Source organism: Rhinolophus sinicus, linkage group LG04, assembly GCF_036562045.2.
Source record: "Rhinolophus sinicus isolate RSC01 linkage group LG04, ASM3656204v1, whole genome shotgun sequence".
NCBI classification, from domain to species: domain Eukaryota; kingdom Metazoa; phylum Chordata; class Mammalia; order Chiroptera; family Rhinolophidae; genus Rhinolophus; species Rhinolophus sinicus.
Genome location: NC_133754.1, coordinates 161013321 through 161041274, shown reverse-complemented (window position 1 = coordinate 161041274; position 27954 = coordinate 161013321). Strand labels below are relative to the sequence as shown.

General features: G+C 44.2%; 2 protein-coding genes across 3 annotated transcripts; one reads left to right on the top strand and one right to left on the bottom strand.

Annotated features, from left to right (window-relative positions):
* Nucleotides 1–9920: 9920 nt before the first annotated feature.
* On the bottom strand, nt 9921–18840 carry SEC61B (SEC61 translocon subunit beta). The gene is made up of 4 exons (XM_019729221.2): nt 18411–18840; nt 18115–18212; nt 13085–13186; nt 9921–10212 (listed from the first exon to the last, which is right to left on the bottom strand). Exons 1-4 carry the CDS (start codon nt 18411–18413, stop codon nt 10125–10127), a joined length of 291 nt encoding a protein of 96 aa, XP_019584780.1. The 5' UTR covers nt 18414–18840; the 3' UTR covers nt 9921–10124.
* Nucleotides 18841–18894: 54 nt separating this feature from the next.
* ALG2 (ALG2 alpha-1,3/1,6-mannosyltransferase) lies at nt 18895–22827 on the top strand. Of its 2 annotated transcripts, none has more exons than XM_019729219.2 (2): nt 18895–19242; nt 21652–22827. In XM_019729219.2, the coding sequence occupies exons 1-2, from the start codon at nt 18895–18897 to the stop codon at nt 22552–22554; spliced, it is 1251 nt and encodes a 416-aa protein (XP_019584778.2). In that variant the 3' UTR covers nt 22555–22827. The 2 variants fall into 2 exon arrangements, with proteins under 2 accessions (XP_019584778.2, XP_019584779.2); XM_019729220.2 differs by having other exon boundaries at nt 19239–19466; nt 21652–22676.
* Nucleotides 22828–27954: the final 5127 nt, after the last annotated feature.

Below are 27954 nucleotides of genomic sequence, written 5' to 3'. Positions count from 1 at the left end.
CTGGATTCGCTGGGCTCTTCTTCATCCTCAGGATCTTGTCTTCAGCTAGACTAGACTCCCATGAACTGGGTAAGGGGAGAGTCTAGAACATTCTAGAACATTCACCTGTGAATATGTCATTGCGTTATTTGCTGAATTAACCTCTAAATGATCATTTGGTCCCAGTCTTTGGCAGCCTATATTATTGTTGTTCAATCAGGAAAGGCTTCCTTGAAAGTGGAAAGCAGTTTAAACACATCAGACCTGTAAACAGAGCTACTACTTGACATTTATAGTGGCCCAAAGAAGGCAGGCATTCCCAAAGAGCAGTGAGCTTGCCATCACAGGAGGTATCCAAGTCAGAGAAGATTTCATGTTCAAATTGGAGGTGGGAGGGGTGGCCTAAAGGACTTCAGTTTTCTTTTCAGTCCTAAAAGTTGGGGATTCTGTGACATATAGGACCAAATGCTACTCAATGTGAAAAGTACTACTTGTTACTTAAGGCTTATTACACGCCAGGCACTGTGCTAAATACTTTACACAAAGTCTTTCCTTTAACCCTGACAAAAAATAAAAGTCAGCTCTGTATCCCTTTCACATGATACTATACCTGAGTGTTCGCAGGCTCAGAGGCAGCTGAGCAATGAGATCACACAGTTGCTAAGTGCTAGGCTGGGTCTCAGCCCACAGAGCTTGTGCTTCCTGCTCTCAAGGGTGCTTCTTTCTCACAGGGCAGGGGTTGCAGCAACTGGATCACACAGGAACCCGGCTGGAGCCCCATCTGGGATCGTCCCTCCTCCTCTGGCAACCATTTTCCGAGTTTTGTACACAAAGACAGAGGAGATTCAGGGTAATAGAGCTGTTTGAAGACTGGGGCAAGGTTGGTGGTGGGGGTGGGAGGGTCTCTTAAAGGTCAAAGGGTTGCTCCACTGAGAATTCAACAGGATAGTGAGAGGGTAGAACGCTGAAGCTTTGGTTTCCTAAAAGGGACACTCCAGGGAAGGGAGTGTTTCTGCTCCTTTGAGCTACAGCCATAGTTCCTCTGAGAGACTTTAGCTGGGCAGGATGCTTGAGGCCAGAGCCAGCCCCTGTTCCCCTCCTGACAATGCCAAGCCCCCCAAGGCAGAGAGCCATCATCTCTTAAGACTGGGCTGCTGCCCCGAGAGATCCCCAACCTGTCCATGGCCTGAGCCCTCCTGACGAGCCTGGGGTTCTCTGGCTACTCTCAGATCCTGAGATTAAAATCAGTAGAAGGGAAAATAAAAACGTAAGAGACTTGGCTTTCTCTCTCTCTCTCTTTCAAAAGGCAGCCCCCAGCAGTGTTCATTCTCAGAGAGGCCCTGGGAAGAAGGATGGCCACTTTCCTTTCTCCCAGAGATAATTGAAGAGAAGTAAGAAAGTACCTGTGTTTAAAGGCAAAATGACGACAATTAATCTCTAAGCACTGGGCCTCGCCATTAAATTCTTCTGAGAAACAACTTTAGGAGTTTAACGACAATCTAGAGAATGAAATTGAATTAAGAGGAATAGTAATTAAATCAGGAAAGAAGTTTTTGCAAAGGGGATGGTAAAGGAAATTAAAACCAGTAATGCTGAAAAATGTGGTGAGCAGAGCTGGGAGAGGAGAGGGCTTGGTGGGGAAGAGCAAAGAGCAGGCAGAGCATTTGGCACTGAATTTGGAAATGAATTTGGAAATTGTTCTCCGTGGGAGACCAGGTGTCTGACTCTTCCAATTTGGGTCTAAGTACCGTATGCCCAACTCCTAATGGGACAAGCTCTCCTTTAGGAAAATAAAACAATCCAGTCAAATGAAGTATTAAAATGCCACAGACTTTAAGTAGAGAGTGACCAACTGTCCCCGTTTGCCCAGGACCATCCTGCTTTCAGAACTCCAAGTGCTATGTCCCAGGAAACCCCTCAGTCAAAGGCAAACCGAGATGGTTGATCCCCCTAACATCAGATAGCCCTGGTTCCCAGCTCTGCTGGGCAGTTCGCTCCACGACTTTAGGTGAATCACTCCATCTCTATGGGCCTGTTTTCTCACCTGTACAATGAGATGTCAGGGGTACCTCAAAAGATTAAAGAAGTTGCTATATGTCAAGATGTCTAGAACAGTGGGCATGAAGTAAAAGCTTGACAAATGGGAGTTGAACTGAAGAATAATGGTAAAGGAAACATAAAACATTAGCAAACACAATTCAATAGCACATTAGAAAATAGTAAATTGTGACTGCTTCAGGGGTCCGCCAGTCACGCACATGTCCAATGGTTTTCTAGAATGACTCACAGTTGTACTCACAGCTCAGATGTATTACAGTGAAAGGATATACAACAGGATCATCAGGAGAAAAGACACAGGTGTAGTCTGCAGAAGTTCCTCCTGGGAGGGGACACATCAAGCCTGTTCCTTTCTCTAGCAGTGAAAAGTATATGCAGTGTTCCTGCCCAGGAAGCCCGAAAGACTCGGTGCTCAAGACTTTCACTGGTGGTGGTTACATAGGATCTTCTACCTGGAAACTACCAAAATCCCAGACTCTTGGGAGAAAAGTTGGTGTACAGGATAAACTACATGGTCAATCACTCTTCAGTTAGGAACAGTTGAAATGCCAAGTCTCCAGACCACTAGCCTTGCAAACAGACCTTTCTAAAAATAGCAGTGTCTGCCCTATGTTAACTCACAAGTGGAGTTCATTCTAGTAATGCAAGGGTAATATACAGAAGCGATCATTTGAATCTGGATCCCCAAGCTGCTGTGTACACCATCGAATACCAGCTGGCTGTGCCAGCCTTCGCTGGTCCAAGCTTCTCTGGAATGCCATCTGCCCTGCTAAACAAACTCTGGTCACTACCAAACTCCCTGCCAAGATTTTACCACCAACCAAGTTCTTCTTGGTCTCTTCAGTCAGAACACTAGGTTTTTCTCATGCATCATGAGAGGAACAAGTCTCCATACTAAACAATCTAAAGAGAAATCGTGCTCACCTTGTGCATAAATAGAGGCCACTTTTTTATTTACAGTGGGGGATATCCACTTATAGTCACCCGAAATGCCTGTGTTTCAGGTCTGGGGCACCACCTTTCCCAAGATTAAGATACCAGAGCAACGAATCAGAGTCTGATTTCTTGCTCCCTAAGGGGAGGTGATAGGAAAATAAAAATCATTCAGGCTAGTGATGGGGAAGGGGTTTTGGAGTTTAGAGATCAAGAGTTTCCATAGCTGCCCAGATACGAAAGAACCAGGAGACCGAAGGTGGGATTTCTAAAAGCACTGCTGAGAGTTATGGCTGCCTTTCCTTTAATATATTTGTGTATTGGCTCGCAAGGGCTGCCATGACAAAGTACCACGGACTGGGTGGCTTAAACAACAGAAATGTACTGTCTCACAATTCTGGACGCTGGAAATCCAAAGTCAAGGTGCTGGCAGGTTTGGTTCCTTCTGAGGGCTGGAGGGAAAGAGCTGTTCCAAGCCTTTCTCCTTGGTTTGTACACGGATCTCTTCAAGTTCACATAGCATTCTTCCTGTATGGCTGTCTGTGTCCAAATTTCCCCTTCTTACGACACAAGTCATAATCAGATGAGGGACCATGCTAACGGCTTCAACTGAACCCTGCTTCCAAATAAGGTCACATTCTAAGGTCCGAGGAGTTAGGACTTCAACATACGAATTTTGGGGGAACACAATTCAACCCACAACAACTTGGAAAAATATAAGTGAAAATCAGAATTACTTTCTAATAAAAATAATAATAATAATAAACAAAAAGAGAATAAAAACAAAACAAAAAATAATTACTTTTAATAACTTTCATTGGAGGATTGTTTGCACACTTCATTTGCACACACAACAGCCCAGGAATATTTGAGCTATACAGAAGAGAGCAATGGAGGGGTGGAAGGGGAGGAGGATGGGAGGAAGAAGAGCTAGAAGAAGACAAGAAGGAAGAGGAGAAGGGGAAGGAAGAAAAGAAACAGGAAGAGCAGTGAGCTAGGTCAGACCACCAAGCCTGCACCAGGTTCAGAGATTGGTGAGAAAGACAACTCACCACTCACCTAAGTTTGCTTTCATTTTGGTTTACTACTAAACCCACCACCAAGCAATGCAAAGGAAGCATCACTACAAATGCTTCATGGCTCCCTGACGCCTTCCCTGCTGTCTCAGGGGTGCACCCCACACAATCCTGGTAGATTAGTGGCTCTTGTGCAGTGAGACAAGGCCAAAGAGCACAGAGCCATGGCTCCCACCTTCTGTACCATCAGGATAGAGTGGGGGATGCCACACAAGTATTTAATGGTCCACCCAGTGAGGAAACCCTTGCCTAGCATGATCATTACATACAAGGTCTGACACTTAAGTTTGAGAACTCATCCTAGAAAAAGTGCTACATACCTCATTGCTGAATATCACTACGCTCACTTTCAAAGTGCTCCCCTTGGGAAGTGATGCACTGACGCCAGCGCCTAGTCCACCTTTCAAAGCAATTTTGGAACTCTTTTTCTAGAATGGCCATCAGAGCTGTCATCATATTACTCTTGATGTCCTGAATGTCATCAAAATGTCATCCTTTCAATATTTCCTTTATCTTCATGTAAAGAAAGAAGTCATTGGGGGCCAGATCAGGTGAGTAGGGAGGGTGTTCCAATAGTTATTTGTTTACTGGCTAAAGACTCCCTCACAGACACTGCCCTGTGAGCTGGTGTACTCTTGTGATGCAAGAGCCATGAATCGTTGGCGAAAAGTTCAGATCGTCTAACTTTTTCATGCAGCCTTTTCAGCACTTCCAAATAGTAAACTTGGTTAACTGTTTGTCCAGTTGGTACAAATTCATAATGAATGATCCCTCTGATATCAAAGAAGGTTAGCGACATTGTTGCAACAAGTTCGTGAACTTCATTGTCAGGCCTCGGGTACTTGCACCTTTCATTTCTTACGGCCTCCTAGAGCCAGCTGAAGGTCTCAGGGCAGTAAGCCTGCTACAAAAGAAAGTCTGACAAGAGTTTGTTGTGTTCAGTCATCCAGAAAAAGAGGCACTGCTGAGTCAGTGAGAGAACTGAAGGGAGAACCAGGGCTCTGCAGCCTTTCCAGGCCGCCCAGCTCCAGTTAGCTGACCATGCATACCGCCAGCGTATGAATACACAAAATGCAAACTCACAGGAGCGGGGTGAATTTCCCGACACCGTGCAGAGACTGCAAAACAAACAGTACCAAAGTCAAAGCTTCAAAGAAGAGCAGGGGGACAAAATTAGCCCTTGTGCATGTGAGCAAACATGGCCCTACGTTGTGACTGCTGTTTTAGAGCCAGGACTCCAGTCTGGTGCTGGCCAAATCAGCTAGGTAGCAGAAGCAGGGTCCCTCCAGGTAATTCTGATGCTTGCTAAAGCCTGAGAACTGCTGATTTAAATTCTACAACCCAAACCAAATTAGATAGGGTCCTAGGAGAATGAGTTGGTTTTCTTACCAGCAACTATAGTACTGAGTAACTATAGTACTGAGTAGGACAGGTGAGACAACAAGGACATTGCCTACAATGGGAAGAAACGTGTTTGCAGGACCGGTAACCCTTTTATGTGTCATTCGAGTTCTTCCCCGCATGTCTTCATTTGCTTTCTGAGTACAAACTTGTAGCTCTTTCCCCAAAATGGAGCGATTGAAACTATGTGTGACTACACCTTTGATTCCTAGTTAATTTGCATATTTTACCTTGTTTTAATGTCTTTAGCATGAGAAAGAGACTTAGTTGCCAGAGCGACCAGGAATAGTATTTCAACCGGTTAGCCTTACCTTACCCCTACTTGGTCAATCTCACTGTGTTCTTGGCTCACGGAACATTTGTGGTCACAGGAATGCAAAACAGAGCAGTTCTGTGGGCCGCTGTTCCCTATTTGGTCTCTCCATGGTCTCACAAACCTGTTGACCTTCTCCTAGATTTCCTAATAGAACTCATTTTATTTTTACCAGCTAACCTTGCTGCCTTTAGTCCTCCCCCTTTGATTAACCCTGCCCACTAAGCAAAGCCCACCACTGGGTTTATCTAGTTCCAGAACCTAGCCTCTAAAGAAAGGTGGCCTGGCTTATGCACAGGCCCAAAATAGAGCTCAAAGTGCAGCTCTGGAAAGGAGCCCTGGCATGGAAGCAGAAAGCCTAGTTCTGGCCTCTCTCCTCTGCCAAGAAAACAATCTTGAGCAAGTCCCTGCTCCTCTCTGGGCCCCCATCTCCTCTGCTGTACAATGGGGGGACACAACGAACCCTCAGCCCCTCCAGCTAGGGCATCCCAGGGCTCCCCGGCTTTCGTCTGTTGGACAAGTGATCATCCAGTATGGATTTCCTGGGTATAGTGTGTTTTGCAATCCTTGGCACCCCACATACCATGAGCATACTTACTACCTCTTAAACTATGGTCCCAACTATTGATTTCACTAATAGTTGAGGGGGTGTTGAGAGGGTTTCCTCTCTGGTTTCTCCATAACCACGTAACTATTTAGAACTTGTAGCCCCGGGTGGGACTAGGAGCCTAGTGTCCAAATGCCCAACCCTTTTAAGCTTTGAGACCATGCCAGGTCATCTGTAAAACCCAATAGAAGGGCATGGTCCACAGTGAGCAGTAAATGTTGAGCGAATAAACATTACGCTTTCTCCACAACCACAGGAGTCCCACACAATGAACCAAGCTCAGAAGGACTGAAATAAAGAAACCCAATTCCTTCTGCAGAACCGAAAAGCTCACACTAAAGCTATGTGTGAAGAACACCAAATGATTTGAGTGGCACTTTCTTGGAATTGTGTTGTATTTAAAAGCTATAATGTGGCCCACCTGGCCCCGCCCATGATTGTTGCAGTGTTGTTCAGTTCCGTATGCTTTGCTTTGCATCCCCGTGACTATTTTGTGGCTACCAGTCTGTACTTCTTAATCCCTCTCTGGACTCTGTATTTCAGATTATCATATGAAACTGAAAAAAAAAAAATCTCTATTGTGGAAGCTCTAATGCTGTAACACCCTCCCTCACTCTCATCCCAAATTCTTAATAATCCATCTGTGTGACTCTAGTGGGTAAGTCAGACATCTGGAGTTAAATCCCAGCTCCTTCACTTACAAGCTAAGTGGTTTCAGCTTCACTTTCCTCTTGTGCAAAATGGGACAAATAGTAAATTCCTCATTAGATTGATTAAATAAGAAACATAAATCTGTAAAGTTATTGAGACTAAGCACTTAACTGTTAGCTAATAACAAAGCACTGTTGGATCCTTTTTTCCCGTTTAATCCTCCTATTTGGTGGGAATTATACCCATAGTCATTTACACATAAGAAAAATGAGACCCAGAGAAAGGAAGTGAGTCTCCCATGTTCTCACAACTGGTAAATTGCAGGGCCAGTAGTTGAACCCGTCATGCGCACTTTGAAGCCTGGAAAATGGGTAGGAAGAGCAGTGAGTTTGGAAGTCCTAGTGCACCAGAAAAGCCAAACAAACCTGTTGGGGCCTGTCCTGACTCCCGCAGCACCCGAGGGGAGGGACGATGCCACTCTGAAAGTCCGGGAGGGCAGCTATAAGGGAATCAAGAGCATGGCACCACGCACACAGGAACTCCACATACTGTGTTTCCTGTTCAGTGAAGCCAGCTCTCTATACGTTTTCATCCATTTAACTAGATGCCGACACTGCATGATTTCAGAATGGCTTTTTCAATTCTTCCTATGAGGACATTAGTACCTGGAAAAAAACAACTGGAGTCTAGACTAGGACAGGTGTGAAAAGAAGCTATGGCATGTTTGCCTCTCCCAGGAACAGAGCCCTCAGTTACTGTTTTACTGAAATGTGTTTGGGGCACCGCTGTGCCCAAAGATCCTAGTCTTTCCATCCCTGACTGATCTCAGAGACTCACGCTTTCCCTAACGTGGCTGTTCCCCAATGACTCAGCCCAAGCTGCAGTTTAAGTGGAATAAATCAGTCACAAAAGGACAAAATACTGTATGATTCCACTCATATGACGTACTTACAGAGTCACATTCATAGACAGAAAGTAGAATGATTGCGCCAGGGGCTGAAGACACCGGGGAGGGGGAGGGGAGTTATTATTTAGTGGGGTTTCAGTTTTGCAAGATGAAAAAGAGTTCTGGAGATGGATGGTGGTGATGGTGGCACAACAATGTGAATGTACTTAATACCACTGACCTGCACACTTAAAAATGGTTAAGATGGTAGGTTTTATGTGCATTTTACCAGTTTTTAAAAACTGAAAAACAAAAAAGGAACAGCTTAAACACTTAAGATTGTATTAACATTGTGCCATCAGAACCAAAAGTAGATTTTATGCCCAACCCCAATTTTCCTTCTGCTAAATGAAGCATCTCCTTGCTCTGCCACCGAAAACTAACATTTTCTTATAAATCACTAGCTCGGGAAATTCAGTGACTTTCTGTTGTCAGTCCACGAGATCACTGCTAGGCAGATAGGGCTAACAGGCAGCCCTGTGCAGTAATGTACCCCTGGCAACCTAACAGCTCCCCCAAGTGGCCTCAGCAGCTCCCCCAGAGAAATACAGACCACTCCAGACAGAGGAAGTTTTCTTTTCCAATTTAAAAGCGTAACTTTTAGCTGTTATTAGTAACTACCAATCTGAACATCAGAAAAAAATATCCATTATAGATATTATCATCTTTAATTTCTTCCAAATGAAATTGAGACCTTTCCCCAGAATTTCAAAATGAAGATACCTATTTCATGCAATAAACAATTCTCAGTATTCAAGGGAACCAGTTTTTCTTTTTTTCCCCCAATAATTTGCCATTCGTTAGGATTTACAAAAGCACACTCACTCATATATTGCCCTAGGAAACCTTTTTTAAAGATATATATTTTCATCATTTAAATTTGGTACTTTAGATCTAAATTTACTTTACAGCCCAGACTTAAAAAAAAAACACTAATGAAACTGCTTAACTGTTCTAGGAATTTTTCTTAAAGCTCCTTTTACAAGAAAGGTCTTTTTTAAATTATCTGGTTTTTAACTAATTTATCTCTTTATCACGTTGTGATTCTGCTGGTCAACTAGAGCATTTCATGGACCTTTTACTCCTTATAAATTATGGCTTACTGTGTTTCCCCGAAAATAAGACCTAACTGGAAAATAAGCCCTAACATGATTTTTCAGGATGACATCCCCTCAACATAAGTCCTAATGCATCTTTTGGAGCAAAAATTAACATAAGACCTGGTCTTGGGAAACACGGTAGAGTCCTAGACTCCTGGAGCATGCACCTTTAAGCTATTCTTGGTATTTCCTAGGGTCTACCAGAAACTGAATACTTATGTCCAGAATGGCCGCAGAAGCTTAGTGAAACTTCAAAAATTTCTATTTTTTGTTGGAATTATATCAACTCAGTTTAGAAATGCTGATATCTCACTCTGATTAGAAAGGTCGTTAATTTTCAAAATGAGAACAAAATTTTATTTGATAAATCCAATTTATCAAATGAATTCTTTCAAAATAGGTTTAGCAACAAGTGATAAGTAGGTAGAAACCTCTGGTCTACATTCACAGAATTAAGAACTGGGAGAGAAAAGAGGCAAAAATATTATCTATGGTTTTAGAGACAAAAAACACATCTAAGATTTCTGATTCATTACTTCTACGACTATTCCCCTGGGTACCAAGTGCCTTTGAACGGATTTGCCTGCTGGAAGAATCACAGGCACACTTCTTGACAACCTCAGATCACCCAAAATGACAATCGTCAGAACAGAAATACCTAGAAGAAAATAAGCCAATGCCAATCATAGTACTTCAGATTTGAATGATTACATGATCATATAAGGAACTGTCAATCCAAGAAAGAAAACAATCTCCACAAGACATGTTTAGACATATTATCTACATATTTACTTGTCATCAAAAGGCAGAGAGACTAAGGGCCCTGGCAGTCAGGCATCAACAATCAGACTTGGTATAAATGAATTAAAAAGTTTATTAGCCATAGAAAAACAGTGATTCCTTAAAACCAATTCTCATTAAGTTCCCTGGAAAACAGTTAAGCTTACAGAAAATGTCTTTCTCATGAACAGAAAACCACTATGCTTTTGGTCCAAGATATGTTGGGTTTTTTTCTTCCTTCTTCTTCAGATGATAGACAGATAGATGGATGTAGCCAAATCTATGAACGAGTGTACTTGCCCCAAATGTGCAACATGAATACAGAAGCAATGAACAGAAGACTCATAACCAACACTGGAACAGGGCCACTGAAAATAAGAAGAGAAGGTGTGCTTACTTTTAGTAAGAATACAGTGTTACCTTTACAATAGTACAGATTGCCTGGGGGAGGGGCAGGGGGGGGAGAGCACCTCTGACACCCAAGGATGTTATTTACATTATTTAAAAATATCCTCAAAATTATTATTGTGGCTATTTTGAGGGTGTGGTGACAGCATTGTGGTTATTTTGACAGGAGAAATCCTGATCTTTTAGTAAAACATACTAAAATATATGCAAATATATAGTCTCTCTAATTTCATGTATTTGACATTTTCCATAAGAATAGGTAAAACTTCCCAAAATTCTTTCAGTGCAAATGATCCAATTATCAAACTTTTATTTTAAATTAAGATTTATTAAAGAAAACCTATATTGTCTAAAAACAATATACTAGGCATACAAAGATGAGAATCACATTGTAAGTTGAAGTGTTTTCAAATATATGATCCCATTTGATCAACAAATTCATGATACAGGCGAAACAAATATTAATCTCATTTTATAAATATGGAAAACCGAAGCCAGAGACTATCACTTGCCTAAGAACACACAATCAGAATGAAAGGAGAGATGTGAACTCGAGTTTTCTGATTCCACACATATTGCTCCTTTTACTGCTTTAAGATTCCCATCTTCAGGGACCAAACATTCTAGGCAACATGTGGTTTTAAGTTTGATTTATACTTATGAATTTATTGCACAAAGGAAATACAGTTTTACTCATCAGCCCTTCCCTGAATCAAATGCTTTTCAAGTTGAGAATTAGTACATAGGTATCTTAAGGGGAGAACTCCTTAACTTCACACAACCTGCAAACGTTGACTTTAGCGAAATGTTAAAGGCCCCGCCTTTCTGACTCTTCCTGACAATACTGGTTTTGGAGAATTCAAGATGCCACTTCACCTCTCAGCTACAACTAGGGAGGGAACAGTGGAAAAGACCCCAGAAATCTTTACAATTACGGCAGCGGAGTAACCCAGGGTGCAGCGGGCTAACAGAGTCCACGAGTGGACAACAAACAATACAGAGATCAATGTCCACGCTGCACTATTTTGTTCTTCCAAAATCTCTACAAGTACAGGCACAAACAAATTTAAACGTACATGGGAAGAGATCTTCGTCACGCTGCTTGCACTTGATCATACCCCCTTGATCATAACGCTTAAAGCAACGTTAGAGGAACATCAGCCATAGAGCATAAAGCTGCGAGTGCATCTGTCAGCGTTCAAGTGCCAGAGTCTGGAAACCACCTTCATCACTTATGAGCTGTGGCTGTGGTTCCATTACTTACCTTCTCGAAGCCCGTCTCCTCGTGTGTAAAGTAGGAATGATCATAGTACCTCTCTCATAGAGTTACTGAGGTATTAAATAAATTAATACACACACAATGCAGGCTTATCAGCAGCTCTCAGGAAATGCTACTATCAACCTGAAAAAAATTCGAAACTCCTACAAAGAGCAAACAAGCTCTTAGATGTTCCTTGACTGCTCCAAGATGTGGTTTTATGGATACAAATTCCCAACTGTGTCCTATCACCAAAAACCTCTCTCCCTGGTGTGATGAGACTGTGTTGATGACCCCTGAAGGAACAGCTTCTATCGATTCCTGGGAAAACTCAAGCGGTAGCAACAAGCAAGCGTGGCTGCACAACAGCAGAAAACCCGGAGAGAGCACACGTCAGACTCCCCCACAGGAGAGAACAGCTCTTACCACCTTCTTGAGAAGGGTTTAAAATGAATCCCATGGATACTCTAAGGGGCAAGGGGCTTCAAAATTTCTCTCGGAAACTCAGAAAAATTCCCTCTAACAAAGACCAAAAGGTTGTCTGAATGCTACCAACTTACATATCCCCAACCCCAAGAATTACTTCCTAAATGCATCTCATCTTACCACACAAGTCTTCAAGAATTCTGGGGAAGTCTTCGTAAACTAAATTTGTGATCCAAGCCAAGCTATTGGTCAAGGTAATCAAACTAATCCAAATAAACCTCATTTGGTCTCTTTTCTACCAGCCAGGCAATGTGGAAAGAGCACGGGATTGAAGAGTCAGAATATGTGGTTCCGGTTCTTGCTAGCTGATGTGACACGCAACTCTCCCTCCCTAAACCTGACCTTGAGCCTGTGGTGCCATGCAAGTTGCTGTCATTATTCCAGTCCCTCATCCACTGGGGTTAGTCCGGAAGCAGCAGGAAGCAGTGGCATCCTGTAGCCTATTGGATCAGAAACCTGTGGGATGAGGTCTGCTACACAGTGCCAGCAACCCCGGAAAGTGAGGTGAGCAAGGCCTGGGGACAGGGGTCCCCCAGATGCCCATTTCCTATCACCGAATGAGCGCTCTGAGGCCTAAGAACTTGGAAAGTGGTATTTTCACCCTCCGGGGTCTACTCACCACCCAGGAAAGGCAAAGAAGCCAAAAAACTTTTGGTAACACAGCCTAATGCAGAAACTTCCGTTAGGCTGTAACACCATCAGCTTATGCCTCCAGGAGAGCTTTGAAAAATCAAAACTCCTATTCAAATGGTTACTCCTATTTCTCAGCATGGGACAAGAACACCAAATGAAGAGCAATTTCATCTAATTAAGCAGTTTTCTCACCAGTTCTCTCTGTTCCCATAACTTATTTTGGCATAGCTAGATGAAGATCTTCCCTTGCTTTCACTCAATCCATAAAGAGATGTCATTCCAGGCCCGAAATTAATTGGTTGATATACAGACAAACCAAAGCCAGCCCACCTGGCACAAATGAGGCTACTGTGTATTGTCAGTTTCATCAACGCAAGCACCACTGGCGGCAGAGACGGTGCTGCCAACCGGCTCTGTGGTGCTGGACAAACACAAGGTCTGCTCCTGAGACTTACACTTTGAGGCCCGGCGAATCTTCTGTGTAGAATCGCCACATCCCCCCAGTGCCGGCTGAGGTCGTACGGCCTGCACTCCTTGTTCCGCAGCTGGCGTTTTTCCTGTAAGAGAAAAACATGTTACAAACGGCCTTTTCTTGGAAACCCTTATAATGGCATCATAACATATGCTACCAACACATTGTTAAAGAACCAAAACATGAAAAAAACTTTTCTGTTAGTACACCCCAAATTCTTGCTTTTACCCCACCACTCATGATAACCACTATGAACTGAGTACCTGTCACACGCTAATGCACACAATAACCCTGGACAGTAGTTACCATTTCCATTTGATACGTGAGGAAAACGAGGCTCAGAAAAGGTTAAGCAAAGTGCCTAAGACCACACCGCTAGCAGGTGCCCGAGCTGGGCTGTGGACCCAGTTCTGACTCCGGAGCCCATCCACTAGACCACACATACGGGCCACCTCATTTGGACAATTCAATTTCTCTTCACCTGGATTTCTGTGAAGTCAAGTAATAAACCCCTGCTTTAAAATGCCCTGAATCTAGATAGTTGACCCTTAAACAACATGGGTTTAAACTGTGTGGGTCCGTTGATATGGTTTTTTCCCCCCAATAAATACCATAAATGTATTTTCTTTATAATTTTCTTAATAACATTTTTTCTCTAGGTTACTCTATTGTAAGAATACATTATATAATACATATAACATACAAAATATGTGTTAATCAACTGTTTATGTTATCTGTAAGGCTTCCAGTCAACAGTCGGCTATTAGTACTTACATTTTTGGAGAGTCAAAGTTACATGTGAATTTTCAACAGGGGTGGAGGGGGCAACCCCTACACCGTTCAAGGGTCAACTATAATCTGATATTTAAAGGACTACTTTAAAATGTTTTTAAATTACTGTATTGGCTATAAAAGAGACAAAAAACATTAAGCTTCAATTGTAATCCAGGTCCCAAAATGGAAAACACATTTTACCAAAAAAATTTTGTACTCTGTTTTTACTATCTTGATAGACTGACCATAGATCTTGGACAGAAAGGTAGGATGTGAAAAAGTGCAGAAAACCCCCAACCTAAATGTACCCCTCACGAGGGGATCAAAGGCTTGTGCCATGAGCTGTGTGATGCTGGCAAAGCAGCTGCCTAACAGCACGGACGCCACTGACCAGGAACAGGCCCAGGGAAGCCTTGCCCTCCTCTCCTCAGCTCCTGGGGACGCCCTCTCAGCAACTATTCTCCTGTGCAGCACGACTCCAGTCCCGCGTCCCCTCTCACCTCAGTGCTACAGTGCTACACCACGAGAGTAAGTAGTAAGTGTGAGAGGAGTCAGAAGACATCTTCAGCCCACTTATCACCAACTCAGAAATCCTAGGTAAGGGGAAAGGAAGAGGCGAGAGGGAAAGCCCTGTCCCATCACTCCCCCTAACCATCAACCAAATCCCAGTACACCATCCCTTAAAATCCCATTCCAATTATCTGTGGGCTACTGATTCTGAATTTTTGGAAAAAGAAGGGCACACAGCGAGAAACCAGAAGTGAAAACCTTATCCTCCCCATCTCTGCTCACTGCCCTCCCAACTCTGGTCCTAATCCCCACCTCACATCACCCTGCCATGGCCTTTACCCCACACTCTAATGCAAGAAGCACTGGTTAGAATTCAGGGAGCTTGCCTTGCTGCATGGAATGGAAGAGTGCAGTCCTGGCTCCAGTTTGGGTTCCAACAAATGAGCTGTGTACATGCTAGAACTTTGAAAGCAATCAGTGTCAAGCGATGACTTGGGCCTACTATGTTACAAAGATTATATTTCAGACACATGAATTACACGTTGCGTGGTGGCATGGGAACTTACAACTCCATTTGTGTAACTGTTTCTATGGAAAAACTGATTGGAAATAACAAACACACTGTACAGGGGTTTACAGAGTAATTCTATAATTCTTAGAAGAGCTTTCACATACAGAGATACACATCATTTAATTTGTGGGGTAGGTACCTGAAATTTTCCTCTTTGTTTACTAAAGGGAACTTGAACTAGATGGTAAACCCAGTGTGGACATGGTACATCATGGGCTGAGCTAAGACTAGGACCCATGCACTTTCCACTATTTCCACAACCTCCAAACTCCAAGTCATGTCTTCAAAGTCTCCTGGAATTACAGGAGCTCTGAAGGAATCAGTCTGGCCTCATAAGATTTCTTATACTTGCTGGTACATGGAACACAGAAGAGGATTTTAAAGTCAGGGTTCCTAGAAACATCAAAATGTTCTCAAAATGTCTCCCCTCCCCCCAACTGGGAAGTAGGCAGAGGTTAACAGAGCCCATTTTAATCTCTTAAATTTCTATTTGGGGTCTATTTTACCCTTTTTTTCTGGCCACTGTGTAACTGCTTCCCTCTTCCTATACCTAACACGATGGTTTTTATAACTGTCCTTTCACATGCTTTGTTCTAACATGCTGGCCTTCTGGCTGTTCCTCAAAGAAGCCAAGCTCATTCCCACCTCAGTCTTTACACTTAACCACTTTTTGTCTAGGAAGCCTACTCCTCCCCAGACCACTGCGTGATTTGCTCCCTTGCTTCTTTCAGGTCTCCACTTAAATGTCACCCACTCTGAACACCCTATCCAAAACAGCTATCCTCCGACACCCTAACCCCACCACTCTATATCCCCCACCCAGCCTTACTTGCCTACATTATTTTTTTACTTGCTTACAGTCTCCCACACTGGAATATTAAGGTTCATGAGGCCAAACCCTGCCTATCTTGTTTACAGATCTATCCTCAGAGCTGGAGAGTGCCTGGCATGTTCCCTCAGTAACTATCTGATGACTATCTTAATATCCCTGGCTAGTCCATCATCTTACTATCCCTAATTGCCATTAATCCTGCTTGAACACGGTGGAGCATTGTACAGCTTTACAGTTGAGAATGCATTATTGCTCCTTTTCATCCTCATAGCAATTTCCTTTTATACTATATTAAAAAGAGCACAGACTCCAACCTCGACCTGACCTTAAATCCCATACCATTTCTTCTCCAGGGTATTACCTTTATTACTTCATTGAACGTGAAGAGAGAGTGCAAAATGCAGACTACATAGTCCAAGCATTATCTTCAACTTTTTAAACTATTAGCTTCAATTTTTTCATACAGACTTACAAAGCAGGGATGTATTCTTAGACAGCCAATACCTATTACATTACACTGACTCAGTAACACTTAAAGAGTGCCAAAATTCTAGAAGGGAACACTACAGAATCGCTCAGTACATACAAAAATGATTTGTCTAGTTACACCAGCCCCAGCCATACTGAACCCTAAAAGATGATATCAACACCCACAACTGCTTGTGTCCTCAAATGTTTAAATTTCCCCATTTCACTCATACAGCAGTTATTTCATTTTTCTTAAGTAAATATGTTATTTTGTTGTCTTATTTATATTTGATAAATATGTGATTTCTTTTTTTTCCTTTAAAAATTTTCAGATGGCCAAAATGCCCTGCCACAGTTTTACCAATTTTATTAACTAGGCCCATTCCCCAAGGAACCGTACCTACAGAACATGTTTTCCATTCCAGCACAAAGAATCTCTGATACCCAGGGTGGAAATGGGACAGCAATCCAAACCCATATAACCTAAACCACAGCTTGACACACTTTCCAGCTGGTTCATCCCAGCCTTCCCTTGAACATCTTAATGACAAGGACACTTAACCGTTCAGGATAATCTTATCATTTCTCACAATTGCTTTCCTCCAAGCTGAAATCTGCCTCGTGTAAGTTCAAATTATCAGTTTTAAATTTATCCACTGTAGCTAACAAGAAAAAGTTCATCACTCTTCAAGTCCTTAGGAACAGTTTTCATGTATCCTCCGTCAAGGTCTTACTTACTCTCTCTAGATAAAACCCCACTAGTTCCTCCAAAAATGCCCAGACAACAGGGTAGCTTGATTCCTTCATTCATTCATCATTTACTGTGCCGGGCTTCACAGTAGCGACTTAGGCAGTTTCTATCCAAGTCTAATGAAGGAAATAAATACAGAAATAAATGCTATTGCCATGATATGAATGAAATGCTTTGGCAGCAAAAGACTAGTAGCTCCTGCTGCTTTCAGAGTCAGGAAAGGCCTTCAGAGGAAATAAACCTCTGAGCTTAGTCTTGGGAGAATAAATAGAAATTTATGTGGGGGGTGGGGTGTCTAGTGAGTTCAGAAAACAGTAATAAGCTCATTTTTGCTAGATCACAGGAGCGAGGGATAAGAGAGGCTTTTATGCTGGGGGAAAGAAATCACCAAGCATCTTTGTATCACTCTTTTTAAAAAAGTTCAGCAAAAAGAAACTAACAGAGGCACTAAGCAGAAGAGTATAAGAATCAGAGCACAGGATGGATCAGAGTGGAAACGACCTGGTGAATACAAGAGTTAGGTAGAAAATGCAAAAGTCTAGGTGAGAGAACTTAACGGCTAAACTAGAGAAATAGATGGAGACAGAAATGATGAGAAGATTTTCAGGTATAATTTAAAGTCTGACAAATGACTGGATAGAGACAGAGCATAAGCAAAATCAAAGGTGACGCTGAAGTTCTGGTTTTGGCTGAAGGAGTGTGTATCAGCGCCATATGGAATTACGGAAATGTAACTGGGGGGGCGGGGGGGGGGGCAGGGCTGATCCAAGACTGAGTAATGTTAAACTGAGTGTGTATGGGACTTCCAGGTAGAAACGTGAGTCCAGAGACACCAATTCAATGACATCCGTTTTCTCAAAGTTGTCTCTGACCCTATTCCAATTTAACTTTCCTTTTTTAAGTGGCAGCCCGAAACTGTGCAATGCAAAAAAAATGTTACCTCCCTCTCGGGACACCTAAGACCGAAAGGCCATTACTCCTACCGCCACATCATTGTGCCCTCGTGAATCTTAATATTCCGGGGTCTCCTCTTCAGGGCGAGGGGATTCTTGGGCCCCACTTCTCCGACCCACAGCCTTACCCTTATCCCTTCCCAGGGATCCTTACCTCTGGCGGACCGTGGAACCCGCCGCCCGGGCGGCCACTGCTTTACTAGGAGACCGTCCTGAGGAGCCCACGTTAGTGCCACTGGGGGTCGGACCAGGCTGTTGGGGGAGACAAGGAGAGGAAGTGAGCGCTGCCCGCCGGCCCCCCGACCCCAGGTCCTGACAGCCGAGACCAGCACCTGCACGGGAGAGTGGGGAAAGCAAGGGAGCCACGGAAGGAGGGCAAGGCATAAGGTAGAGAAGTCGGGGCGCCTGGGAGAGGCGGGGACTAAGGAGGGACAGCTAGGGTCGCCATACCATGCTGGAATCTGGAGGGTGGCAGAAGGCTGAAACACACTGTCGGAAAGCGGTGGAGCCCTCAAATGCCCGGCAGCTGGAGAAACTGGTTCAGGCCCCGCCCCCAGACCTGCTGGCAGGGTCCTCGCTGACTCCAAGGACGCCTGGGTTGCCCCACTATATGCCTGTACAAATTTTGCTACAGGCGACTTGCTCAGCTGCTACGTGAGAAGTACAGACCTTCCGTCTCCTTACTTTGGATTATAGCTTCCTTCATAACGTCCATCCCTACCAAGGTGAGTACATAGCCACAGTCAGACGAGAAATTTCCTCCGGCAGTTACCAGGCGCCCACACATTAGCGCTGATGTGGCCTAACTGACGCACGCGCGGCGGGGCGTCGTCAGCCCCGCGTCGTCAGCCCCGCAGTGGACCTCTGGGAGTCGGAGGGAGGAGCGTGTGTGCCAGTCCCTCCGGGCGCGGGGCGCCGGCGCGACTTGCGGGCCATGGCGGAGAAGCGGGCTCAGGACGGGGAGGTGGGTCCCAACCCGTCGGTGCTGTTCCTGCACCCAGACCTGGGCGTGGGCGGCGCCGAGCGGCTGGTGCTGGACGCGGCGCTGGCTCTGCAGGCGCGCGGATGCAGCGTGAAGATCTGGACCGCACACTACGACCCGAGCCACTGCTTCGCTGAAAGCCGCGACGTGCCGGTGCGCTGCGCGGGAGACTGGCTGCCGCGCAGCCTGGGTTGGGGTGGCCGCGGCGCCGCTGTCTGTGCCTACGTGCGCATGATCTTCCTGGCGCTTTACGTGCTCTTCCTCGGCGACGAAGAGTTCGACGTGGTCGTGTGCGACCAGGTGAGGCCAGTTCGCCGGGCCCTCGCCCCGCCTCCTTTTCTTACTGTGGAGGGCACACTGCGTGACTTACGATGACCCTTCCCGGTCTGCGGTTCAGAAAGATTGGAACTGATCTGGAGACATCAGAGCTGGGAGTGACTGCGGTTCTCGAACTTTGGTGTGGACACATTAAAATTGCACATTACAGGGCCCCACCCTCAGAAGTTCCATCCAGGAAACCTGAGGTGGGGCCCCAAAATCTGCATTTTCATACTGGCTCGTTGGGTGATTCTGAAGCAGATGGGCTTTGGGGTCGCTCTAAGAAACACAATCATTAGAGAAGTCAGCCTTCAGTCACCGTTTACTTATGAGTAACTCCTATGTCTTCCCTCTTTGCATTATTTCTGTCGACCCTACTTCTAGGCCACGTGCATCCCACTGTATGTAGCCTTTGCAGCCAGCCACCCTTCTCAGCAGTGTCATGTGTTAAAATACCAAGCTAAATATATGTCCCTATTAAAACATTTAACATGGCTCCCCATTAGTCTTTGTAGAAAAGTCCAGATTCTTTCTCTTGCTAAAGAATGCCGACCTGGATCTGGGCTCTAGCTGTTCTAGACTCCTTATGTCTTCCCCCCCACCCCCACCCGGAAAAAAATACTATTTTGAAAAGTAACATTTACTAGAACTAAAAAGTCAAATGATTTTGTAAGAGTTCCGTGCCAGTTCCACTCCCTAAAGATAGCCACTGTTAACAGTCTCCTGTGTCTTCGCAGAAATTGCCGATGGCTACACCAGCATGTGTGTCTGTTCATAAATAAATCTTATTTGTAATAATTAGGATTATTACACACCTATTAGACAACTTGTGTTTTTCCACCAAAAATTTCTATTTGAGATATCCTTATATATCAATATTAGAGATGCACTTCATTCTTTGTGGTGGTTGAAAATCCACCTTTTTCTCACTGTACCATAATTTATACATTCTTCTGTTAAAGGACACTAACAGTGTGACCAGTTTTTGTGAATAGATGAGTGTTGTAATGAACACCTTGTACCGTTTTTTTTGTACTTCTGCAAGCATGTCCTTCGAGTGTAAAATTAGTAGGTGAAAGAATTGTTCCTTTTCAACGTCAATAGCTGTTGCTGAATTTGCCTTCCAAAGAGCTTGTGTCACTTAACTCTCCCACATGTATGACAGAGCCTGTTGCTCCATTCTCTTGGGCACATTGGATGTTATCAACCATTTTAATCTTTGCCAAACTGATTTGGGGGAATGCTATCACATTTGTATTTTTGTTTCTTTAATTATTACTCCTGAGTTACTTTTGATCATCCTTGCTTGTGTGGAAGCTATTTCTTTTAAGAATGTGAAAATTTACCAGACATTCTGCATGTCTAACTAGTCAATAAGCATGAGGCAGCTGAGACTGCAGCAGGTAGAGAAAAAACTGAGCTCAGACATAGGATACCTGGATTCAAGTTCTGTTTACCTGCTACTTTCTAACTAAATAACTTTGGATAAATACCTCAATATCCATAAAGCTCACCTCCGTCAGGTGTTAAGTGAGCTGGAGATTAAGTGGTTTGTAAAGATTACCCAACGGGAAAGTCTAGTAATGCCAGCATGTAGTTCATGTTCAGTAATGATTATGGTTAACATTTATTGAGCACATACTATGTGTTGAATTGTCAAGCATCTTACATGTCCCAAACCATATAGGTTTTTTGGTTCTTTAATTGTCACCATGTTACAGAAGAGGAAACGGGGGCCCAGAAAGGTAGATTACTTGATCTTGGTCACACAGCTAGCTAGTAGAGCTGAGATTCAAACTCTGGCAATCTTGATTCCAGAGCCTGCACTCTAAACTACTATGGTTCATTCATTGAGTTACTCAGGAGGAGAAAGATCCTAGAGCTCTGTCTAGTGTGGCAGCCACTAGCCACATGTGGTTACTGAGCACTTGAAATGTGTCTGGTCTGAACTGAGATGTGCTGTGAGTATAAAGTATATACCTGATTTTAAAAATTTAGTGTAGAAAAAGTAAAGTATCTCATTAACCGTTTTAGTATTGAGTGTATTTTGAAATGGTAATATTTTAGATCAATGAAATATATTTAAGTTAACCCTTAAAACATTTTTAATGTGGTTACTAGATTTTTATTTCCATTAGACAGTGCTGTTCTAGAGGAAACCACTGGACTTGGAGTTGCAGCTGTAAATATTTAGCACACATCCAGAAAACGTCTACCAGCCTTCAGTTCACCAAGCATTGTACTGGGTGGGAGTCTAGGGGAACACAAAGCGGAATCATTGCCCATGAGGAGCCCACAGACTAGCAGGCAGGGTGGATGTCTGTGCTTTTGATTTAGTTGAAGCTTAGTTGGCCAGTCACTTTATCTGTTGTTGATTTTTGCTTTGGCTAGGTTTCTGCGTGTATCCCCGTATTCAAGCTGGCCAGACGGCGTAAGAAGATTCTGTTTTATTGTCACTTCCCAGATCTGCTTCTCACCAGGAGAGATTCTTTTCTTAAACGCCTGTACAGGGCCCCAATTGACTGGTTAGAGGAATACACCACAGGCATGGCAGACTGCATCTTGGTTAACAGCCGGTTCACAGCTGCCATTTTTAAGAAAACATTCAGGTCCCTGTCTCACATCGACCCTGATGTCCTCTACCCATCTCTGAATGTCACCAGCTTTGACTCAGCTGTCCCTGAAAAGCTTGACGACTTAGTCCCCAAAGGAAAGAAATTCCTGTTCCTCTCCATCAACAGATACGAAAGGAAGAAAAATCTGACTTTGGCACTGGAAACCCTAGTAAAGCTGCGTGGAAGGTTGACATCCCAAGATTGGGACAAGGTTCATATGATCATGGCAGGTGGTTATGATGAGAGAGTCCTGGAGAATGTGGAACACTATCAGGAATTAAAGAAAATGGTTCAGCAGTCTGACCTTCAACAGTCTGTGACTTTCCTGCGGTCTTTCTCAGACAAACAGAAAATCTCACTCCTCCACGGCTGCACATGTGTGATTTACACACCAAGCAATGAGCACTTTGGCATTGTCCCCTTGGAGGCCATGTATATGCAGTGCCCAGTCATTGCTGTTAATTCAGGCGGGCCCTTGGAGTCCATTGTCCACAGCGTCACAGGGTTTCTTTGTGAGCCTGACCCCATGCACTTCTCAGAAGCAATAGAAAAGTTCATCCATGAACCTTCCTTAAAAACCACAATGGGACTGGCTGGCAGAGCCAGGGTGAAGGAAAAGTTTTCCTCTGAAGCATTTACAGAACAGCTCTACCAATATGTCACCAAACTGCTGGTATAATCGATTTTTGTAAGGTCTTTATGCTACATTCATTGTAGATTGTAGACCCAATTTTGAAACCATAAAAGAAACCTAGAATCTAGTGTAGAAAAGTTTTTCAAATAAAACACTTGAGTCTTGAATCTGAGCCACTTTCCTATACACCGCACCTTCCTGTCTACTTTCTCAGAAAAACAATATCTTTTATGCTATAATAATTCTAAGTCTTATCAGTGTTAACATACAAATATGGCATGATTCCATGTTCAGCAGAATAAATATATTTTCTCTAGATTATTGCTGCTCTGCCTATAAATCTTGAGTCATATTGTGTCTTACTTGGTTTTGATAGTTTAAGTGTACCATCATCCCAGTTGATTCATTTGGCTTCATTGCATAATGAGAAGAGGATCACTACTTCCCAGAATCATTCCCCCTAAGTGTTCACTGTCCTCTGTTGGGACATTTTTGTTCACCATACCTTTGCCTGGATCCAAAGCCAGAATGCTCTGTACTTTTTTACAAAGATGACTTATTGTATTTTTGCACACTGAGACATGACAGTAAAAAATGTTTCTCATAGGAAAAGACAATAAAATACAAAATTTGGGCTTCCGTGATCGGTATGTAGATATGACAGCCAAGCCTGAAGTCAGAAACTAGAATCAACTGGATATTGAAATGAAGGACTGTTGTCACGTGTGGCGTGCATCTTGTGCAGGGTTTATTTCCTAATATGATTTGTCAGCTGTGTTCATATTGGTGTTGTATTAGGTAACCTACTAAACGGAAGACACAGCTTTTTTACCCTTCGGGACCTGCCTCCCGCCGCTGCTGTGCAGCCTTCCTTGACCACCCATCTCCCAAGGTGGAAGTGACCTTTCCTTCCTTGGAGTCTACCCCTTTTGTGGCACTGACCAGCCTTATAGTTCATTATTGATCAGTTGGTTGAAGTACAAACAAACATAAAGCACTTTTCAACACACCGTTAAAGCTAAATTCATTTTTAAAAAATAGCCAGGATCACTAGCCAAAGGCCCCACATGAATCCATTCTCAGAGCACAGACCTGAGAGCCTGACAGCCTAGGTAACCTTGGGCAAAGTGCTTCATCTCTGTGCCGCAACTTCGTCATTTGTAAAGTAGGATCGCTGTACTATTCTGCTTTCCTCAGCGGGTAGTTATGACATTAATATGTGTAAAGTACTTATAGCACATAGCATAGCCTCTCTATGTAAATGTCAGCTAGTCTGTAATTTGGGGATATTGAAAATTACTGTAGAAGTTCCATGAGTTTGTGCTGCACTGCTATACTGTTTTGGGGTTCTTTAGAGGATGACATTTTCGGTTACAATTTATCGTGTAAATCTGTATCACTAGAGTGTTTAAATGAAATGACCGTACCGAAAAGGAGTTCTTTAAAACGAGTGTCAAGTATATTGAGTCTTTTATAGAAGAAACAGTTCTGTTGCATTTTGTTTTCTCTGGTATTGTGAAAGCTTGCCTTCCAGTAAAGTAGGTCATGCCCATTGTGTAGCTTGGTGCATGGGTTTCTTGGGGAGCTACAGCCTCAGAAAGGCCTGGTGGCTCCAACCGCTGGGTTTAGGACTGACACACTCAGTTCTGATCCATAACTGGTCGTGCTCTGGTGCTTACGCATTCCCAGCACTACACCTTCCATTTGACCATTTTATGCAGAGCCTTCCAAAATGAGCTACCTGGATTCCTGGGCCTTACGTTTAACTTCCCTTCATTGTCTTAGGCCCGAGCAGGCGACAGTGAGACCACACATCTGGGGGAGATGCAGAGCCTTACCTGCCACGAGCTTCCAGCCTCTGGTGCATTAACCCCTGGCTCCTGGTCCCAGTGATGTGGGCCAAGGGAGTACCCCCACACACACACTGAAAAACTTGTAAGTTTTCTTTCCTATAGGGATTTTAAGTTCCCCTTTCCTTAAATTTCCTTTCCCCCAGTTTCTTAGTCCCTAGTTCCTGATCTTAATCAGCTTTCAAATCAGCTTTTTAATCTTAAACAGAAGATTATTCCTAGCCTGAATCATAGGAAGTCCCTTACCCCTGCTCCAGGCCATTCCAGGCCCAGCTCCTGGGTGAACACCATGTGAGTGACCGGATTAACCAGAGGAAAAGACCATGGGCTCCATGAAGCTAAACAGTTTCTGTCACACGGCCACCTTGAGTCAATGGCTTTGGGTCTTCTGTTCAACCAAAATCTATTTTTCCTCATTTAGGGGCCTTGGGGATACAGATGATACCCCAGCAAGATTGCCAGTCTCAACCAAAGAAGCCAACGCGTTCTTCCAGGCGAATCTCAAGACCCCTTCCTCTCATCTAAGATCGGATGGGGTGAGAGTTCCATGAATCCTCCAATAGGTAGGGACAGCTCTGTGCCCCTGCCCAGCAGGAAGCAGATACAGAAGAAAAGACCCCCTGTTCCTCAACTTCCCATAGAGATTTTGTGGGGATCATGTCTCAAGGGGAAAACAAGGCAGGCAGGTAGAGATAGGCACCGGGTCTCTGCATTCCTGCACAACCCACAGAAGGCAACCTCCCAGAAGACCTCCCCTCTCCTCCAAAAATTTCCCCTTTTCATTGTAATTATCTACCCCTATGAGGAACAAATGGGTAAACAATACCCAACTAGATTAAACCAGCTATTCACACCTGTGCAGTAAGTAAAGGCCACAACGACCTTCATTTCACCTGAACCTCAATATGCCATCATTATACTATCATGCATATGCCCGGAATATCATAACAGACTGAATTCTGAGAAGGAACATGCGTAGTCTAAAAAGATGCGATAATAGCCTCTTGTCAATCACGGGTGTCAATCAAGTGGTCCCATGCCCTGAAAGGAACAGCTCATTCTAGAGAAAAAAGATAAAAACTCCAAGTCCTTGCCAGTCCAAGCCCTTTTGAGCCTCTTGAGCCTTGCCTTTGCTTGGGGGCTGCTCCAAATCCTTTGGAGTGTACTTTCTCTTCTAATGATGGCTGTTGAGCCTTTCTCTGTTGCTCAGGTCCGCTCCTATTTCTTTGGAGTGTACTATCCCTTCTAATAAACTATTCTTTCACCACTTTATTTCTGTGTCTCATTCAATTTGCTCGAGACCAAGAACCTGGCACCACATAGAACAGCCCACTCTCCGGTAACACTTCTGTCTTCACATTAGTCCTCTGACCCTAAAAGATGCTGATGTCCCCCCACCCCATCCCATTGCCCTATCCCAACCCCTGTGAGAATCAGTGTGAGACCATGCTGCCTGCCCTCCCATAGCGGACATTGGGTCATTCAAAGTCCTAGTGGAGTTATCAGGGTCATTTACCAGCACAAAGCAGAAATTCAAGCTAGCTGAAGCCAAAAGATTTTGAGTTGGGGTTTCAAAGAATCGAAGCCAGAAAAGGCAGTCACACTCCACCAGGGAAAGGCGAACTGGAGATAAAAGCTTCCTTGATGTGGTCTCTGTCGAGGAGGTCCTTGCTCGCCTGGGTCAGCTTGCTCACCTGTGCACATGGGTGCAGCCGCTGTCCCTTCTTTGCCTTCCATGGATGCAGAGATCTCTACCAGTTAGCTGAAATTACACACACACACACACACACACACACACACACACACGCAATGCGGTGGGGTGGAGCCGTACTATTGAACCCCTGTTCAGACAGCCTTTAGAGTTTGTGAAGCTCTTTTGGGGTTGTCTCATTTGCTCTTCACAGTATCCTCCCAGGTAATTATTACAGTCCTTTTTACCGTAGAAAAGCTTAGGCCGAAGTTAAGACCTAGCCGGACACTCAGCTCTAATGCGTCTTTTGGAGCAAAAATTAATATAAGACCGGGTCTTATATTACAGTAAAATAAAACCCGGTATTATATTAATTTTTGCTCCAAAAGACGCATTAGAGCTGATTGTCCGTCCAGGTCTTATTGTGGGGGAAACATGGTAGGAGGCAGCGGAACCGGTAATCAAGCCAGGTCTGACTCCAGGCCAACAGTGTGACAGACGCCTCTTCAGTAACCGCCTCACCACCCTCTAACCTGCCCAATACACCACTTTCATTTCCACTGCCTTGTTCCGCCTTTTCTCCTTCCATAAGGAAAATGCTCCTGAACACTTCACTATCTGCTCTGCTCGCCCCCATTTCTGTCCATGACAGTCAGCCCTTCTCTGCCCACCTCTGCCAGTACCACTGTTCTGTGACTTCCTTTCATTACATTTCCAACTCCCAGAATCAAACCATTCAGAGCTGAGAATTCGTTACATTTCCAATTCTCAAAATCAAACCACTCAGAGCTGAGTGGAACCCCAGAGGTCACCCAAACTTATTTGCTCTTACACAGATGGGAAAACTGAGTCCCAGAAAGAGAAAGGGGCCTGTATGCGGTCATACAGAGGGACAGTTACAACCTTCCTATAGCTTTTTTCTAATCCCTTACACCATCTTCACTTTTATCAAAACGCCTTATCTCCTGCCCCTTCCTTTGAACTCCTTACTCCTTCATCCCTAACCTCAGCCCCCTGCAGTTCTGTCCCCAACAGTCTGTGAGGGTGCCACCATCAAACACCAGCGCCCTCATGAATGACAGACCCAATTTCCAACCTGCCCCGTTGGGAGGGGCGGTTACCATGCTGACTTCAGAGCCAAGGGGCTGCTGGAGCCAGCACTCTATTCTTGTCAGGGGGACTGGGGGTTCAGTGGGGTTCACAGCAAGAGTGACCTAGCCTTGCGACCCAGAAATACGACCACAAGCAAATGCTGAAATATCTTGCAGGAAGCACTATCACTAGGCAAGCCACTAATGTCATTTGAGACAAATGTGGTCTAGAAGAGTCTCCCAGAATGTGTATATGTACTCACGGGGGTTAAGGGGGGAGCACAGGTGTAGCACACTCCCAAGGAGTTGCCAGGAAGGATTAGAACATTCTGCTCAAATGATGGCCTTTGCTTTTCTGTGCTACTTACCCTACAATTCCAATGATTGAGAAGGGGTCCTGTCGGTGATAGTCCTAAAGTCTGGGTTTCCTTCTCTGTTAAATGGGTATAATCAGATCTAAGCAGCCCCCACTCCACAGGGTGTTTGTGAAGAATGGACAAATGAAAGAATACATGAGACGCACTGAATCAGTATATGAATAAGACAAAGGACGTGCAGCGGATTTGTAAACTCAGAGTGCCATGAACTTGTTAGGGATGAAGGGAGCCGTTCACGGGCCTGATGAATTGCCCCAGTCTGTTGCCATTCCAGTCGGAGTAGCAGTGGAAGTCTGTCTACACCCATTTTAACACATGAGAAAACTGAGGCACAAAGAGCTAACGAATGTAAGTGAGAAAATGGCAAATTCAAACCCAGCTCGTCAGCTCGCGTGACTCGCAGCCTAACAAGTTGGCAGGTAAGGGCACAATACAGG

Bases quoted from the DNA above. Each gene is read 5' to 3' on its own strand.
- SEC61B (XM_019729221.2), bottom strand. The intron at 13,187-18,114 runs GTAAGGATCCCT...TTTCTCTTACAG, and splicing joins GGTTCCACGGTCCGCCAGAG to GAAAAACGCCAGCTGCGGAA. The intron at 10,213-13,084 runs GTAAGTCTCAGG...TCTTATTTTCAG, and splicing joins GATTCGCCGGGCCTCAAAGT to TGGCCCTGTTCCAGTGTTGG.
- ALG2 (XM_019729219.2), top strand. From the start codon at position 18,895: ATGGCGGAGAAGCGGGCTCAGGACGGGGAGGTGGGTCCCAACCCGTCG. The intron at 19,243-21,651 runs GTGAGGCCAGTT...TGCTTTGGCTAG, and splicing joins ACGTGGTCGTGTGCGACCAG to GTTTCTGCGTGTATCCCCGT.